Source organism: Rana temporaria, chromosome 4, assembly GCF_905171775.1.
Source record: "Rana temporaria chromosome 4, aRanTem1.1, whole genome shotgun sequence".
Taxonomy (NCBI): Eukaryota; Metazoa; Chordata; class Amphibia; order Anura; family Ranidae; genus Rana; species Rana temporaria.
In genome coordinates, this window is record NC_053492.1 from 29317062 (window position 1) to 29334561 (window position 17500).

The following is a 17500-nucleotide window of genomic DNA, read 5'->3' on the forward strand; positions in this document are numbered from 1 at the left end:
CTTTCTTTCACCAACTTGTCATTGTTTAACCACTTCCATACCAGGCACTTGCGCACCTTCCTGCCCAAGCCAATTTTCAGCTTTCAGCGCTGTCGCACTTTGAATGACAATTACGCGGTCCTGCTACACTGTACCCAAACAATTTTTTTTTTTTAGCATTTTGTTCCCACAAATAGAGCTTTCTGTTGGTGGTATTTGATCACCTCTGCGGTTTTTATTTTTTGCGCAACAACTAAAAAAAGACCGAAAATTTTGAAATAAAGTTTTTAAATTTTTTTTTTTTTTTTTTTTGTAAATCAGTAAATTTTCTTCTTCAATTACAGGCACCGATATGGTGGCACCGATGGGTACTTATGGGTGGCACAGATGGGCACTGATGGACACGGGTGGCACTGATGGCATTGCTGGGCATCATTTATTTACACATTTTTGGCAGTGCCCAGGAGTGATTCTAACTGTTGTGGGAGGAGTGACACAAGGGGAGGAGACCGATCAGTGTTTTTCTGTACTGGGAACACACAATCAGTCTCCTCTCACCTGACAGGATGTGGATCTGTGTGTTTTACACACACCGATCCATGTCCCTGCTGTGTGACAGGCAATCACGGGTGCCCGGTGTCCATTGCAGCCGGTGGGGACTTGCATCCGCTCCCGAGTGAAGCCGTGGTGAGGCGCGTGCCCCCTAGAGGCTCGGGAAGCCAAAGACATCCTATGACGGCGGCCCGGAGGGACAAAGGGTTCCTGCCGCTGTCGTATGACAATAGAGCGGTAGGGAAGTGGTTAAAGGGTGTGTGTTGTGTGTGTGTGTGGTTTTTTTTTTTTTTATTTTTTTTTTTTTATATTATAATAATTATTTTATTAAAAAAAAGTCAAACTTGCCTGCTCTGCAGTTGGTTTTGCACAGAGCAGCCCCTATCTTCCCATTCTTGTGTCCCCTGCTGGCACTCCTCCTCCTCTTCTCCAAGTTCCCACTATGGGGGTATGTGTGTGTGTGTTCGCTCCTGAGCCCCACTCTGTGTGTCTAATACACACACAGAACAGGGCTTGGGCCCACCCCCAGCTCCTTCCTCATTGGTCTTGAGCTGTGATTGAGAGTAGCGGGAGCCAATGGCTCCCGCTGCTGTCAGCCAATCAGTAGGCAGAGACTCTGGAGAGCAGGGTTTACCCAACCATGATCTCATGCATATTGCTGGATCATGGTTGGGTAAATATTAAGGAGGGTTAATAGGGAAGTTGCATACTGAAGGTACACTCAAAGACTTGAGGCTGTAATCGGTGCCAAAGGTGCTTCAACATAGTATTGAGCAAAGGCTGGGAATACTTGTGTACATGGGATTATTATTATTATTATTATTATTATTATTATTATTATTATATATATATATTTTTTTTTTTTTAAATTTTCAAAGATTTAAAACCAACTTCTTTCACGTTGTCATTGTGGGTTATTGTTTGTAGAATTTTTGAGGAAAATAATGAATTAAATCCGTTTTGGAATACGGCTGTAACATTACGATATGTGAAAAAAGCGAAGCGCTGTGAATATTTTCCGGGTTCACTGTATGTGACATCACTGTGATTGCCAGGAGCAAGGGAATTTATTTTGGGTTGTTCTTTGGTGGCAAATAATATGCAGCTAAAAAAAAAAATTACGTGCCAGTCATTTTTTTGATTTAGGAAAAAAAAAAAAAAATATTACTATTTACCACCAAATGAAACCCCAATTTGTCCTGGGGGGGGGGGGGGGGGGAGGAAGCTGGATACACTATTTAGTTGCGATGGTAAAACCGTACATAACATGTGAAAGTTACAAAACTGTGTTCAGGCGTTTCATTTGTTTTTACCTTTATCATGAAGGGGTAATAATGTCAGTGTGCTCACGATTTAAATACTCCACTCATTAAGCGCTGTAATAACGGAGGGGTGGAGTATTAACCAATTCCTGCCTGGCGGTGGTTGCGTTATCCTGACTGGTCGTCATATGATGTCCGGCAGGATAAGCCGCGATTACGGGGGTGTGCAGCTTAGTGATCGGTGGTGTGTCACTCTGACGTACCGCAATGCTGATGGTGGTAAAGAGCCTCTGACGTAGGCTCTTTACCACGTGATTAGCTGTGAGCTGCCCACCACAGCTGCAAATCGGTGCCCATAATAATGCCAGTCAGTGCCAGGGCTGTGGAGTCGGAGGAAATTTTGGGTACCTGGAGTGGGAGTCGGCAAACAATGCACCGACTCGTACTAAATTTAGATTGTCAGGAACATTTAGGAGTCAAAACATTTATCTACCGACTCCACAGCCCTGGTCAGTGCACATCAGTAATGCCTGTCGGTTCCCTAAACAGACGGCAATGCCCATCAGTGCTGCATATCATTCTACATATTTGTGCCTCCTCATCAATGCTGCCTCATCAGTGCCTATCGGTAAAGGAGAAAACAAAATTTCGGTGTGTTTTTTTTTTTTTTTTTAATTTGTTCAGCAAAAGATAGACCCCCCCCAGTGGTGCTCAAATACCACCAAAAGAAAGCTCTATTTGTGGGAAGAAAATTATAAAAATTTAGTTTGGGTACAGTGTTGTATGACTGTGCAATTGTCATTCAAAGTGCGACAGCGCTGAAAATTGTCCTGGGGGGGGGGGGAGTGCCCGGTATTGAAGTGGCTAAGGAAGGCGCTATCGCTTCTAAGATTGTCCGTCTGACAAATTAACCGCATCATGTATATTCTGGAGGTGAACTCTACCTGTGATGTTGGCTGAGCTGGTCGATCGGTCTCGGCAGGCACCCCAATCACTAGAAATTGCCACAAACGCCTTTTAAAAAAATTCTGTGGGGAACAAATGTGGCAATGCCCCCCTATCAAGACACAAGGGTACAGTAACCAACCCTGTGCCCCACACCACAAAGAGAGGCTGTCTAGGACAGTGGTCATCAACCCTGCCCCACAGGGCCCACTAACAGGCCAGGTTTTATGTATTCCCATGGGGCGATGCAGTCTAGAATACTGCAGTCACTGAGCAGCAAATGATATCACCTGTGATGTATTTCAGTTATCTTGCAAACCTGGCCTGTTAGTGGGCCCTGTAGGGCAGGGTTGATGACCACTGATCTAGGATATCAAGTTCCCTGGACTTGAAATGGTATTACAGGATGCCTCCTTTATAGCATATGTGTATAGACTCAAGAAATGTCTGGAGGTACCTCCATATACTCCAAGTGATGTGCCAACCTACAGCTGGCTTTGGTGAATGATTAGTAGAGTCCAGTTTGGCCATTGAACTCCACTGAGGAGCAAGGGGTGTAGACTATGTGGAGGCACGAGGTCACATAACCTTTAACCTTCCCATGACGTGTTTTGTGTTTGGTCTCCTTTCAGGTGGCACACTTGTCCCGGACATCCTGCTGAAGATTGGCCAAAGTGAATCCAACATGCCTCAGAAGAAAGGGTCACCAAGATGTCCTCGAGAGCCCGCACGGGGTGAGTATGACACGGGACGTCCAGTATGTCACTAATCTCTCCTGGCTTCCTGTTAGTGCAGTGGTTCTCAACCCTTCTAGTGCCGTGACCCCTTGATAAAATTTCCCAAGTTGTGGGGACCCCTAACGGTAAAATTATTTTCCTATCGTGGGTTTTTGGCACCCAAGGTAAAACAATTAATTCGCGCCCCTAACCCACGGACATTTAGTGCTCCCTGAGTCCCTTCCACTCGTACAATATTAAAACCCCTTATGGCACATTTTAGGATGTATCACTCTTTCTCTTTGTTCTCCTTTCTTTCCCTTTCATCTCTCTCTCTATCCTCATTTCTTGTTTGTTATCCCCATCCCTCTCTAGACGTCATTCTTGATCTTTTTCTTATTCTTTCTCTCCCTTTTTCTTTGTTCCTCCCCCTCTTTTCCTCTCCCTTCCATGTATTCTCTATTTTTTTTTTTCCTTCTCTTACTCTCTGGCGGGGAGTTGGGATCAGTGGCAATGCTGGTGGGTAGTTGGGATGAGTGGCAGTGCGGGTGAGGAGTTGGGATCAGCCAACTTCGGTGCTCTTGATCAAGGTCATTTGCTGATCTGAGAACTGTAGTGGGGACTTTTAAAAGCATTTTTAATCACAGGTAGTGTTACCCACTGTGTCTCCGACTTTGTGGTTTCTCGTAGCAGTGACACCTATGCTGAAATCAGCAGATAGGGTCTCCTCCAGCCCCTCCCACTTCACATTCCTCACCAGTCAGCTGACCTCTAGTCTCTGCCTCCCAGCTGTGCCGTGAACTGAATGGGCGGCTCCAACGAGTGGGCAGCCGCAGGCTTCAGAAACAGCCCAGGTTTTGGGGACCCCTGGCAAATCCTCATTTGACCCCCAAGGGGGTCCCGACCCCCAGGTTGAGAACCACTGTGTTAGTGGGTGAAGGTGGTTTCTATCCAGCACCATATTTCATTAGATTTAGTGTGAATTCCAAACGACTTTGGATATCTTTTGGTTTTTGTATAAGCTTTATAACTTCCTAGATAATTATGATGGAAATATCTGACAAGTGTATAAGAAAAAAAAATCAGCAACTCCTATTCTGATCAATGTGTCGGTAATGTATCTCCAGGCAGCCGAGCTCGGAAACCCGAGCATCCCGTGAGAGTAAAACAAGAGGATGAATTGTATGACTCGGAGCCGGAATCCGATGACAGAGGTGAGACACGTATGCTAGGTCTCCATCCTGCGCCATCTCTATTGTGAGTTTTTGTCTTTTTAGTTTTACAGTGGCTCACTTTTCTTTTGATTATATATCATGCTCCTTTTCAGATTTGATCTTTTAAGTATTTTATTTTGCAGTTTGGTCTTGAATATGTCTTCACTGGGGTTATGGTGTGTGTGTGTGTGTGTATGTCTTTGGTTTTCATTATTCTTGTTTTTGTATTGGGCCTCATTCACACTGGGTGGCCCTTCTAGGTGCGTGTGTGTGTTGTGTGTGTGTGTGTTTTTTTTTTTTTTTTTTTTCTTTTTCTTCCCCCTTCATACATTTTGTGCACGAAGGTAATAAGTAGGGTTGTCCCGATACCAGTATCGGGACCGATACCGAGTATTTGCGGGAGTACTCGTACTCCCGCAAATACCCCCGATACTAGAATAGAATACTTGTTCTCCCCCCCCCCCCCCGCCGCCAACGCCGCATACCCGTCGCCGCAAAGCTGCCGCCGCCGTTAATCAGCGTGCGGGGAACAGCTTTTGTTTGAATAGCTGTATCCCCGCCGCGTATAGACACTCCCCCTTTGCGCGGGATTGGACGGATGATCTGTCCAATCCCGCGCAAGGGGGAGTGTCTATACGCGACAGCTATTCAAACGAAAGCTGTTGCCCGCACGCTGATTAATGGCGGCATGAAGGTATGGGGGACGGCATGGCTGGAATGTGGGGGACGGCGGCATGGCTGGAATGTGGGGGACGGCGGCATGGCTGGAATGTGGGGACGGCGGCATGGCTGGAATGTGGGGGGGGGGCGGACATGGCTGGAATGTGGGGGGGGGGGGCGGGACATGGCTGGAATGTGGGGACGGACATGGCTGGAATATGGGGACACATTTAAAAAAAGTATCGGTATTCGGTATCGGCGAGTACATAAAAAAAAAAGTATCGGTACTTGTACTCGGTCCTAAAAAAGTGGTATCGGGACAACCCTAGTAATAAGCTTATGTATCCAGTTCCCACCCAACCCCCCTCCCCTTTTATACTTGAGCCCCATTGCAATCCAGCGCTGTGCATGAGAGCAGCGACTCTCTGCTCTGTCCCTTCTCCACAGTGCAGGTCCCACTGCTGTCAATCTCTGACGAGGGAGGAGGGGGGTATGCCCCGTGTCTATGGACGCAGGCACTGCGGATCAGGAGTAAGCCCGCACGAGTGCCCCCATAGGAAGCGGCTTCCTATGGGGTCACTGGGTGAAGAGTAGGAGTTGGGAGCACCACGGGGGGGCCATCAGCTGTCGGGTACTGCCACCCGCATTGTGGGAACCCCCGGCAATGTAGCCTTTTGGCTTCACGACCGGGCCCCTACTGTGCATGCACAAAGCGCGCTGCGCTTATTCACTGGCCCGGCAGAAGGGGAGGGAGGAGGAGGAGTCAGAGTTGCCAAAAGGTGCCGGTGCCAAATGTGGCACCGGAGGGGGGGGGGGGGGGGAGGACTCCAATAAGCAGAAGTTCCACTTTTGGATGTAACTCCACTTTCTATTATTATATACGGATGTGCCCCAACTTTTGGAGTCTCTCAATTTTGATAGAGCTTCCGTGAAGTGGCCCTGCAGCTCACTCATATATTTTCAAATGTGTGCAAACTAAACCCCCTTGGGTTTATTGTGTACTGTTATACAGGACAGTTCAGTTTGTTGCAGGCTGGTTGGTAAGTCAGCTGGGAATTTTTCTATCTTTTTTTTTTATTTTTATTTTTTTGACTTGTAGGTGTGCCCATCCTTTTTTCATTGCTACATATATGCGTTCTGTGGACTCCAACAGGTTAATAGTCTGGGTAGAATAACCATGTACATTGTTTTATGGTGAAACTTTTTTTTTTTTTTTTTTTTCATTATTATTTATTTATTTTCTCACAGGAACTAGGTAGCCAATACTGCTTAAAAACTATTTTTTTAGCGGCTAAATTTTGAGGTTTTCTATTGTTTTCAATGGCGCTGGGTCCTAAAGAAGAAAATTCTAGGGACTCTTAAGCCTCGTACACAAGATCAGATTTTCCGACGGGAATTGTGTCATGACAGGCTGTTGGCGGAAAATCCAACCTTTTGTACACTCCAACAAATGTGGGATAGCATGCTTTCAAATTTTCCGATAACAGATGTCTTGGGAAGAAATTCTGGACAGCCGCACTCCAAAGAATGATTTGCCTTTTATTCAAAAATACATACCGCAGCAGAACGGACAGAAGAGCTGATGCCTTTCACACTATACAGTGCTTAATCACAGCTAACAATCACAAGAATGAATTTCAAATAAATACTGATTATTGTTGACCATGTGACGAGAAAATTACTTAATTAATCAATTGGATGTAATTGATCACCTGAAATCCCAACAAATACTGTTGTAATATTAATATATATGTGTAGGTATTTTTATATATTGTGTTATATGCAGTGCACAATATACAGTGAGGAAAATAAGTATTTGAACACCCTGCTATTTTGCAAGTTCTCCCACTTGGAAATCATGGAGGGGTCTAAAATTGTCATCGTAGGTGCATGTCCACTGTGAGAGACATAATCAAAAAAAAAATTCCAGAAATCACAATTTATGATTTTTTTAACTATTTATTTGTATGATACAGCTGCAAATAAGTATTTGAACACCTGAGAAAAACAATGTTAATATTTGGTACAGTAGCCTTTGTTTGCAATTACAGAGGTCAAACGTTTCTTGTAGTTTTTCACCAGGTTTGCACACACTGGAGGAGGGATTTTGGCCCACTTCTCCACACAGATCTTCTCTAGATCAGTCAGGTTTCTGGGCTGTCGCTGAGAAACACGGAGTTTGAGCTCCCTCCAAAGATTCTCTATTGGGTTTAGGTCTGGAGACTGGCTAGGCTACGCCAGAACCTTGATATGCTTCTTACAGAGCCACTCCTTGGTTATCCTGGCTGTGTGCTTCGGGTCATTGTTATGTTGGAAGACCCAGCCTCGACCCATCTTCAAAGCTCTAACTGAGGGAAGGAGGTTGTCGCCCAAAATCTCGCAATACATGGCCCCGGTCATCCTCTCCTTAATACAGTGCAGTCGCCCTGTCCCATGTGCAGAAAAACACCCCCAAAGCATGATGCTACCACCCCCATGCTTCACAGTAGGGATGGTGTTCTTGGGATGGTACTCATCATTCTTCTTCCTCCAAACACGGTTAGTGGAATTATGACCAAAAAGTTATATTTTGGTCTCATCTGACCACATGACTTTCTCCCATGACTCCTCTGGATCATCCAAATGGTCATTGGCAAACTTAAGACGGGCCTTGACATGTGCTGGTTTAAGCAGGGGGAACCTTCCGTGCCATGCATGATTTCAAACCATGACGTCTTAGTGTATTACCAACAGTAACCTTGGAAACGGTGGTCCCAGCTCTTTTCAGGTCATTGACCAGCTCCTCCCATGTAGTCCTGGGCCGATTTCTCACCTTTCTTAGGATCATTGAGACCCCACGAGGTGAGATTTTGCATGGAGCCCCAGTCCGAGGGAGATTGACAGTCATGTTTAGCTTCTTCCATTTTCTAATCATTGCTCCAACAGTGGACCTTTTTTCACCAAGCTGCTTGGCAATTTCCCCGTAGCCCTTTCCAGCCTTGTGGAGGTGTACAATTTTGTCTCTAGTGTCTTTGGACAGCTCTTTGGTCTTGGCCATGTTAGTAGTTGGATTCTTACTGATTGTATGGGGTGGACAGGTGTCTTTATGCAGCTAATGACCTCAAACAGGTGCATCTAATTTAGGATAATAAATGGAGTGGAGGTGGACATTTTAAAGGCAGACTAACAGGTCTTTGAGGGACAGAATTCTAGCTGATAGACAGGTGTTCAAATATTTATTTGCAGCTGTATCATACAAATAGTTAAAAAATCATAAATTGTGATTTCTGGATTTTTTTTTTTTTGATTATGTCTCTCACAGTGGACATGCACCTACGATGACAATTTCAGACCCCTCCATGATTTCCAAGTGGGAGAACTTGCAAAATAGCAGGGTGTTCAAATACTTATTTTCCTCACTGTATATGTGTCACGTTCAAGATTATACATCAAAGGGTGTTTGAGCGAAGGGGTTAGTGGCCAAACAAGATTTACTACACATATCAAAGGGGACAGATAATGACTCTGATGTGCTCAGGGCACATTTTGGTATCTGTAATCTAATTGCACGTATCAAAGAAGACTTGTTAGAATGCAAATTAGGTCATGTCTCCGGCTGGGATCATTATCTATCACTCGGAGAGACAGAATGTGGATCAAAGACGGCCAATCAAATTGCTCAGCCATTCAGTGGATAGGCAATATAATTCTGGAGGTCAGTCTAGTCATTCTCAGAATATATTCTCTATGAATATGAAGGCCTAGGTCTAGAACTGATCTAGGAGACTCTCGGGATATTCTCTATGAATATGAAGGCGCAGGTCTAGAATTGATCTAGGAGACTCTCGGGATATTCTCTATGAATATGAAGGCGCAGGTCTAGAATTGATCTAGGAGACTCTCGGGATATTCTCTATGAATATGAAGACCCAGGTCTAGAATTGATCTACTCAAATGGGACTTTGAATTATATTTACTCCTGTGAATTTGTATCATCTGTGGATTTTGGACTTTGTTCTGTATTGGAAGTCAATTACTCTCTCTGGAGAACTCGGGTGTTGCTGCGGAACATAACTTTGTAGTCATCATACTACAATCTAAATATCAATTATCAAACGGACCACTAATACATGACCTCACTACAACTGTGAACACAATCAAGACCTTAACTAACATATGTGATTGTATAATGTGCTCGTAAATAAATCTATGTGTAAAATTAGATATAGATTTAAATCCAAAACAAATGATTAATGAATAATGTATCTGTGTGAATAGATACGTAAATAAATAAACTCAATTCTTTGCCGTTTTTTTTTTTGTATGCAAGAAAAGTTCACGGCCAATGCCCTTTGGACAAACATCCTACGCTTTGTCTGATGGAAATCCGATCTTGTGTACGAGGCTTTTGATTTGGACTGATTGGCTCTAGAGGGTTCTGTACTTTAAGAGCAGCAAGGATGTGGAATTCCCTTCCACAGGCGGTGGGCTCGGCGGTGGAGCATCAATGGTTTCAGGACAGTATTAGATAAGCACTTGCACTTGAACGACCACAACATACAGGGATATACAATGGAATACTGACATACAATCGCACACATAGGTTGGACTTGTGTCTTTATTTTTTATGTTCAACCTCGCCTACTATATAACTATGTGTAAGTATCTGAAGCTGGCACCTGGTCACTTCTGGGATTTCATGCCGCTGGCTACCCAGCATGCACCTCTGTTTTGCACCCGCGCAGTAATATCGCCATGATAGAAACGTAGGATCCCTGAAGACTCCTGGGATCGATGATTCAAATATTCCAGGAGTCTTCGGGATCTCATGAATATGTCATTTGCTTAGGCGCCGTGACGTGAAATATTATGTATGGTTGACCAAAAAAAGGGGGGGGGGTGATTTATTTTGGTCCACTTAGTCAATTGATCCAATTTTTGTTTCCATAATTCTCCACATACCTTGTCCCTTGCCGTATGAATATGGCTGGGGACTTGTCACAGAATTTCTTCACAAAGCAGCAGATGCTGGAAACCGTGAAGACAATTTCCCTTCACCGCTTATAAAGGCTGCCCCTTGGACTAATGCGGTCACCCTCTTTCTTTCTTTCTTTCTTTCTTTCTTTCTTTCTTTCTTTCTTTCTTTCTTTCTTTCTTTCTTTCTTTCTTTCTTTCTCTCTTTCTCTCTTTCTCTCTTTCTCTCTCTCTTTCTTTCTTTTTTTTATGTGCTGTGTGTTTTTCAAGTATCTTTTATTCATTCTAGTGATCACCAGTTAAAGTTTCTGTTTTGACAGCCGGTTCTCCGATTTCACATGAGCTGGTTGTGGTGGTGAAAGAAGAGAAGGTGGAGGATGAGCAGCAGGCGCCGGAAACATCACTTGAGGACAATGAGGAAGCATTCCAGTCCGGGCCGCAATCTCAGGATGAAGAAAAAGTGACAGATGACATCACCAGTAAGTTGTCTGGTCCTCCTATCAGTGACCTTTACATGAGGGTGATTCGAATTGCCCAAAGCTCCCATTTTCTTAGCACTTGGGAGAGCTAATATTATATGGACAACAGTCTGTGGACACTTAAAGGGGTTGTAAAGGTTTGTTTTTTATTTTCTAAATAGGTTCTTTAAGCTAGTGCATTGTTGCTTCACTTACCTTTTTTTTCCTTTTGATTTCCCTTCTAAAAATTGTTTTTTTCTTCTTTGTTTGAATTTCTCACTTCCTGTTTCTCCTCAGTAAGCTTTCCGCCATCATCCGAGCTGTGGAAAGTCATTTAGAACAGCTTATTGAACAGCTTACTGAGGAGGAACAGGAAGTGAGAAATTCGGACAAAGAATAAAAAAACATTTAGAAGGGAAATGGAAGGAAAAGGTAAGTGAACCAACAATGCACTAGCTTAAAGTAACCTATTTAGAAAATAAAAAAACAAACCTTTACAACCCCTTAAAGTCTAGTTCCACCCTAAAAATGAACTTTATATGAACAGCTTGCCTTTAATATAAAAAATACTTTTTTTTTTTTTTTACTCCTTTCTATCTGGCTGTTACTAGGCAGATTTTGTTATCTGCCTAGTTCCTGGTCCTCAGTGGTTCAACTTCCTGTCCTAAGACCCCATTGCCTCCTGGGAAATTATGACACTTTTTTCCCAGGAGTCTCTGGGCATTACTGTGCCTAAAAATCACCCAGCATGCACCTCTCCCTGAAAACCAGGAAGAAAAGGGAACTGGGCTTCACATGCCCACACATATGATGGATACGGCCACAACATGAGCTGGAGGATATAAGGCAAGTGATTACAATGATTTCCTGATCGATTGGGGAGCTATTAATATGTTTAATGGAATTAATTTTAACTTGCAAAAAAAATTATGCCTGGAACCCCACTTTAACCATTCCATCTGTATGAGATTGTTGTATATCCTATTCCCAAAACCATCAGTCTTAGTTATTTCAAAGGCTCAAGGTTTAAAAAAAAAACAAAAAACCCTGTGTTGTGCTCCCCCCCCCCCCCAAATACTCAACTGAGCGCCCTCTTTATCCAGGGATGTGCACGGGAGCAGAGCTTCTCCCGAGTCTCTCATTGGTTGAGACGGGCAGCCTGTGAGCCAGTAAGGAGAAAGATTGGGGGTGGCTCTGTGTCTTATGGAAGCATAAGGCGGAGCTCGGGGGTGAGCACGCACCAGTGCTCCCAGAGCAAGCGGCTTGCTATTGGGGGCACTGGCTGAAGAGGAGGAGCTAGGAGCACCGGAAAGGGGGACCCAAAAGAGAGCAGCCCATATCCTCTTTTTGCCTCTTCTGGCGCTCCTACTCCTCAGCCAGTTCCCCCAATAGCAAGCCGCTTACTCTGGGAGCACTGGTGCGTGCTCACCCCCCCGAGCTTTGCTCTATGCTTCCATAAGACACAGAGCCACCCCTCCCCCAATCTCTCCTTATTGGCTCACTGGCTGCCTGTCTCAGCCAATGAGGAATGGGAGAGCAAAACCAATGTACAGAGCAGGTGGGGTGTGTGTGTGTGTGTGTGTGTGTGTGTGTGTGTGTGTGTTTGTTTTTTCAAAAGTGAACTTTTAATGCCATCTTAACCACTTGACATCCTGGCAATTGACAAAAGACGGCCACAAGGTGGCTCTCAATTGCTGGGAGGACATCTATAGACGTCCTCCGGCCACTGGGGGGCGCGCGAGCGCATGCCGCATCACTGAAGTGCTGATGCGCGTGTCTGGTGGCCACGATGTCCGCCAGGTACCCGCAATCAGCGGATATACAGACGAGGACGTGGATCTGTGTGCATAAACGCACAGATCCATGTCCTGTCAGGGAGAGGGACACAGATCGGACACCTCCCCCAGTCAGTCCCCTTCCCCTACAGTTAGAAACACTATGCAGGGCACACCTTTAACCCCTTCCTCGCCCCCTAGTGTTAACCCCTTCCCTGCCAGTCAAATTTATACAGTAATGGTCCCAAAAATGTGTCTGATGTGTCCGCCATAATGTCGCAGTCCCAATAAAAATCGCAGATCGCCGCCATTACTAGTAAAAAATTACTATATCATATTACTATATCAAAACCATTCTCCCTCCAGAGGATGGGCAACTCCTTTGTATATTTTATCAGTGACTATGCTTTTGTACTCTGCAGACTCGGAAAATGACCACAGCCCGGAAATCCCACCCATTGGAGAAGATGGCATGTTGCTGTTTCCTAATGCGGGCATCACCCTTAACCGGGCACTGAGCCAGGAATACGCTATGGAGAACTCTCTGGAGCTAGAGAAGTACCTGAACAGCTTCACTCACCCCATGCTCCGCATGAAGGACTACCAAAGGCCAAACCGGAGCGAGTATGACCGAGGCTTGTACGACAACTATAGCGTGCACAGCAAGCAGCGGCTTATGCTGATGGGCGAGAAGCGATACCGCTGCAGCGAGTGCGGGAAAGGTTTCACCAGAAACTCCCACCTGAAGGCCCACAGGAGAACTCACACGGGAGAGCGCCCCTACAAATGCCCAGAGTGCCACAAAACCTTCAGTGAGAACTCGCACCTCACTGTCCACCTGAGGGTCCACTCGGGTGAGAAGCGCTACAAATGCGACACCTGCGACAAGAGCTTCAGCGAGAACTCCAACCTCATTGTCCACCAGCGAATTCACACGGGGGAGAAGCCTTACAAGTGCCCCGAGTGTGACCTCTGCTTTAGCCAGCACTCCAGCTTGGTGCGCCACCGCCGCAAGCACTCGGGCGCCCGCCCGTTCACGTGCGCGCAGTGCGAGAAGACCTTCAGCCAGAAGGGGCACCTGAGCAATCACGTCCGCACCCACACCGGGGAGCGGCCGTACAAGTGCATTGAGTGCGGCAAGTCCTTTAGCGAGCACTCCCACCTCACAGGTCACCAGAAGATCCACAGCGGGGAAAAACCATACGTCTGTGACGTCTGCCAGAAGGGATTCAGCAAGATCTCCAACCTGAAGGCCCACCAACAGATCCACACGGGCTACCGACCGTACGCCTGCGGCCAGTGCGGCAGGAGCTTCACCCAACATTCCTCCCTTATACGACACCAGAGGGTCCACCTGGACAAAATGGACTCTTTGTGGAGGAAGATTTATCAGGGAGCAAACAAAGGCACGTCCTGGACAGAGGAGCGTGTACGCGGGCGTGCCGAATCTCCCACCAGTCAGGATGCCGAGGAAGAATTGTCCAGTGATTTGGTGGAACACAGCTGACGAGGTGTACAGTTGGCTGACTTTGCGGGAGGTGTACATTTTCTGAGCTTATGTCCTGGTGTCCAGACAGGGATTGCACTTGGCTCTTGTACAAAGTCTTATAGTCATTTGTATCATTGCTGATTACAGATATGCTTGGGGATATCTCCCAAGACGGCCAACCAAGGTAATCGCATGCAGGCTGGAACTTTTCTTAGATGCTCCAGCCACCAGGTGGCACTGTGCCGCTCTGTGCACCAAGAAAGGAGTACAGTGTTAGAAGTCATGACTATTTGCGTTAAAGTGGAACTTTAACCACTTCGTTACCGGGCCTATTTTGGCACTTTTCTCCTTTTATGTAAAAATCAAAATTTTTTTGCTAGAAAATTAATCAGAACCCCCAAACATTATATATTTTTTTTTTTTAGCAGACACCCTAGGGAATAAAATGGCGGTCATTGCAACTTTTTTTCTCGCACGGTATTTGCGCAATATTTTTTCAAACGCCTTTTTTTAGGGAAAAAAAACAGTTTTATGAATTAAAAAATAACAAAACGATAAAGTTAGCCCAATTTTTTTGTATAATGTGAAAGACGATGTTACGCCGAGTAAATGGATACCAAACATGTCACGCTTTAAAAGTGCGCACACTCATGGAATGGCGCCAAACTTCGGTACTTAAAAATCTCCATAGGCAACGCTTAAATTTTTTTTTACAGGTTACTATTTTTGAGTTACAGAGTAGGTCTAGTGCTAGAATTGTTGCACGCGCTCTAACGCACGCGACGATACCTCACATGTGGGGTTTGAACGGTGTTTACATATGTGGGCGGGACTTGCATGCGCGTTCGCTTCTGCACGCGAGCGACAGGGGCGTTTTTTAAATTTTTTTTTTTTTTTTTTTTTTTTTTTTTATTATTTTATTTTTTTACTTCATTTTTTTTTTTTTACACTTTTTTATTTTTTTAAAAAATTTTTTGATCACTTTTATTCCTATTACAAGGAATGTAAACATCCCTTGTAATAGGAATCAGTGTGACAGGTCCTCTTTATGGAGAGATGTGGGGTCAATAAGACCCCACATCTCTCCTACAGGCTTACAAGCATGAAATCGGTGAAAAAAATTTCACCGATTAAATGCCGACAGCCGCGATAGCGGCTTTGTTTACTTCCGGGTACCGGGCGTGACGTCATAACGTCGCGCCCGGCCCTCCGACCGTCTGGTCACCAGTCATCTCTATGGTTCACCAACGAGCGCCGGCCGATTCGCTCTCCGGGCCCCCGATGGCAAGGGAGAGCCCGGAGAAGCACCGGATGGCGGCGGGAGGGGGGGGGGGGACGTCCCCCTCCCGCTGCCTAGAAGAACGATCAAGCGGCGGAACCGCCGCTTTGATCGTTCTTCTGGTGCACAGGATCGCCAGCTGAAGACAGCGATATCTGAATGATGCCTGTAGCTGCACCCATCATTCAGATATCGCCGCACAAAGTGAAGGACGTCCTACGGATCTGAAGTGGTTAAAACAAAAATGGAAGCTCCGTTCTTTCTCCTCCTCCCCCCTACTACTTCACATTAGGCACTTTTTTTGGGCGGGGGAGTCGTTACCTGTCCCCCCACCTTTTGTGGATCGCCGTGGCAATCCAAGCAGAAGTTCGCCCGCATTTCACCCCCTCCTTCTTCCACTGAAGCCTTCTGGGACGCATCACAGATCCCAGAAGACTGGGGGACCATTCACAAAGTGAACCCGCAGCAGGAAGCCAGCTGTGATGCCGCACTGCCAGTTTTCCTTTATTAAAATGCCAGCGCCTGTACCCCAAGCCGATTGAATACTCTGCTCGAGTCAGGACGTCGCTGGATCCAAGGGCAGGTAAGTGTCCTATTTTTAAAAGTCAGCAGCTACAGCAGGTTTTGACAAATTTGCTTGGAATCTAGGAGCCAGCTAAAAAAGTTAGGAGCCAGAAAACGCACCCCGTCCCGACGAGCTTGCGCGCAGAAGCGAACACATACGTGAGCAGCGCCCGCATATGTAAACGGTGTTCAAACCACACATGTGAGGTATCGCCGCGATTGGTAGAGCGAGAGCAATAATTCTAGCCCTAGACCTCCTCTGTAACTCAAAACATGCAACCTGTAGATTTTTTTAAACGTCGCCTATGGAGATTTTAAAGGGTAAAAGTTTGTCGGCATTCCACGAGCGGACGCAATTTTGAAGCGTGACATGTTGGGTATGAATTTACTCGGCGTAACATTATCTTTCATAATATTAAAAAAAATGGGATAACTTTACTGTTGTCTTATATTTTTTAATAAAAAAAAAGTGTAATTTTTTCCCAAAAAAGTGCGCTTGTAAGACCGCTGCGCAAATACGGCGTGACAAAGTATTGCAACGATCGCCATTTTATTCTCTAGGGTGTTAGGATAAAAAATATATATAATGTTTGGGGGTTCTAATTAGAGGGAAGAAGATGGCAGTGAAAATAGTGAAAAATGACATTAGAATTGCTGTTTAACTTGTAATACCAATGGCCACCACCAGATGGCGCCAGCTCACATCTGGTGGTAATAACTTGTAATACCAACGGCTCACCACCAGATGGCGCCAGCTCACAAAAAAAATATATATATTTTTTTTTTTTTTTTTTTTTGCCCACCTTCCAAGCCAAGTCGCCAGGACACTATTTCTAGTCGCCATGGCGACCTGGCGCCCGGGATTTGTCGATCCCTGAGCTACAGTATTTTATTTTTGAGGGGAGACGGAAGCTTCTCTTTAATTTTAGATTTTCTCTTTCGTCCATGGACGGACGCGGCTTCCTTATAATCTTGACTGTAGTCCTCTCCTGATAGACGGAACATAACCCTACAGTCAAGATTATAAGGAAGCTGTGTCCGTCCATTGACTTCAGAGAAAAGGATTTTACGGTGAGTACAAAAATCATATTTCACCCTGCCGTGGCTTCAAAGTTGCGTGACTTTTAATCTGACATTCCGGCGCGACTTCATTGCGGCTTGCATACAACTTCTTTTTAATATAAGTCAATGCAAATCGTAATTGGAAGAGGGAAGGTCTGGACAGCTGCACTCCAATAAAAACACCTTTGTTGTGCAAAATGCAGATACAGGATAAACTGACGCGTTTCACAATCTCCAGTGCTTAGTCATAGCTATGACTAAGCACTGTTGAATGTGAAATGCGTCAGTTTATCCCGTGGCTTGAACTTTTGTACAAAGGATGTCTCTTCTGCATTCACCACTTCCGGACCGCCCACCGTGGATTTACGTCGCTACTTTGCTGTTAGATACCGTTGTTATGGCAGCAGATTGCGGTCATAACCCCGGTACATTTATCTACGGCGAGCGATCCTCTCGCCGTGGTCCTAGCAGCGGTTTTGCCATGGGATCACTTTTATGGCGCCCACCACTGCTTCCTGGTCATTTCCGCTGCTTCCTGGAGAGAGCAGCGGTGGAGACGGGTCTGGTGGCCTGATGGGCAGGAAGTTGAGTG

The 17500-nt window shown here is 45.4% G+C and overlaps 1 protein-coding gene across 1 annotated transcript in view; it reads left to right on the forward strand.

Annotated features, from left to right (window-relative positions):
* Positions 1-14053, forward strand: part of LOC120936062 (zinc finger protein 436-like) — a 23681-nt gene extending 9628 nt beyond the window's left edge. The window contains exons 4-7 of the mRNA XM_040348164.1: positions 3371-3472; positions 4582-4668; positions 10602-10760; positions 12937-14053. Coding sequence (XP_040204098.1) covers positions 3371-3472; positions 4582-4668; positions 10602-10760; positions 12937-14021 — 1433 coding nt within the window. The 3' untranslated portion in view covers positions 14022-14053. The remainder of the gene's footprint in view (positions 1-3370; positions 3473-4581; positions 4669-10601; positions 10761-12936) is intronic.
* Positions 14054-17500: the final 3447 nt, after the last annotated feature.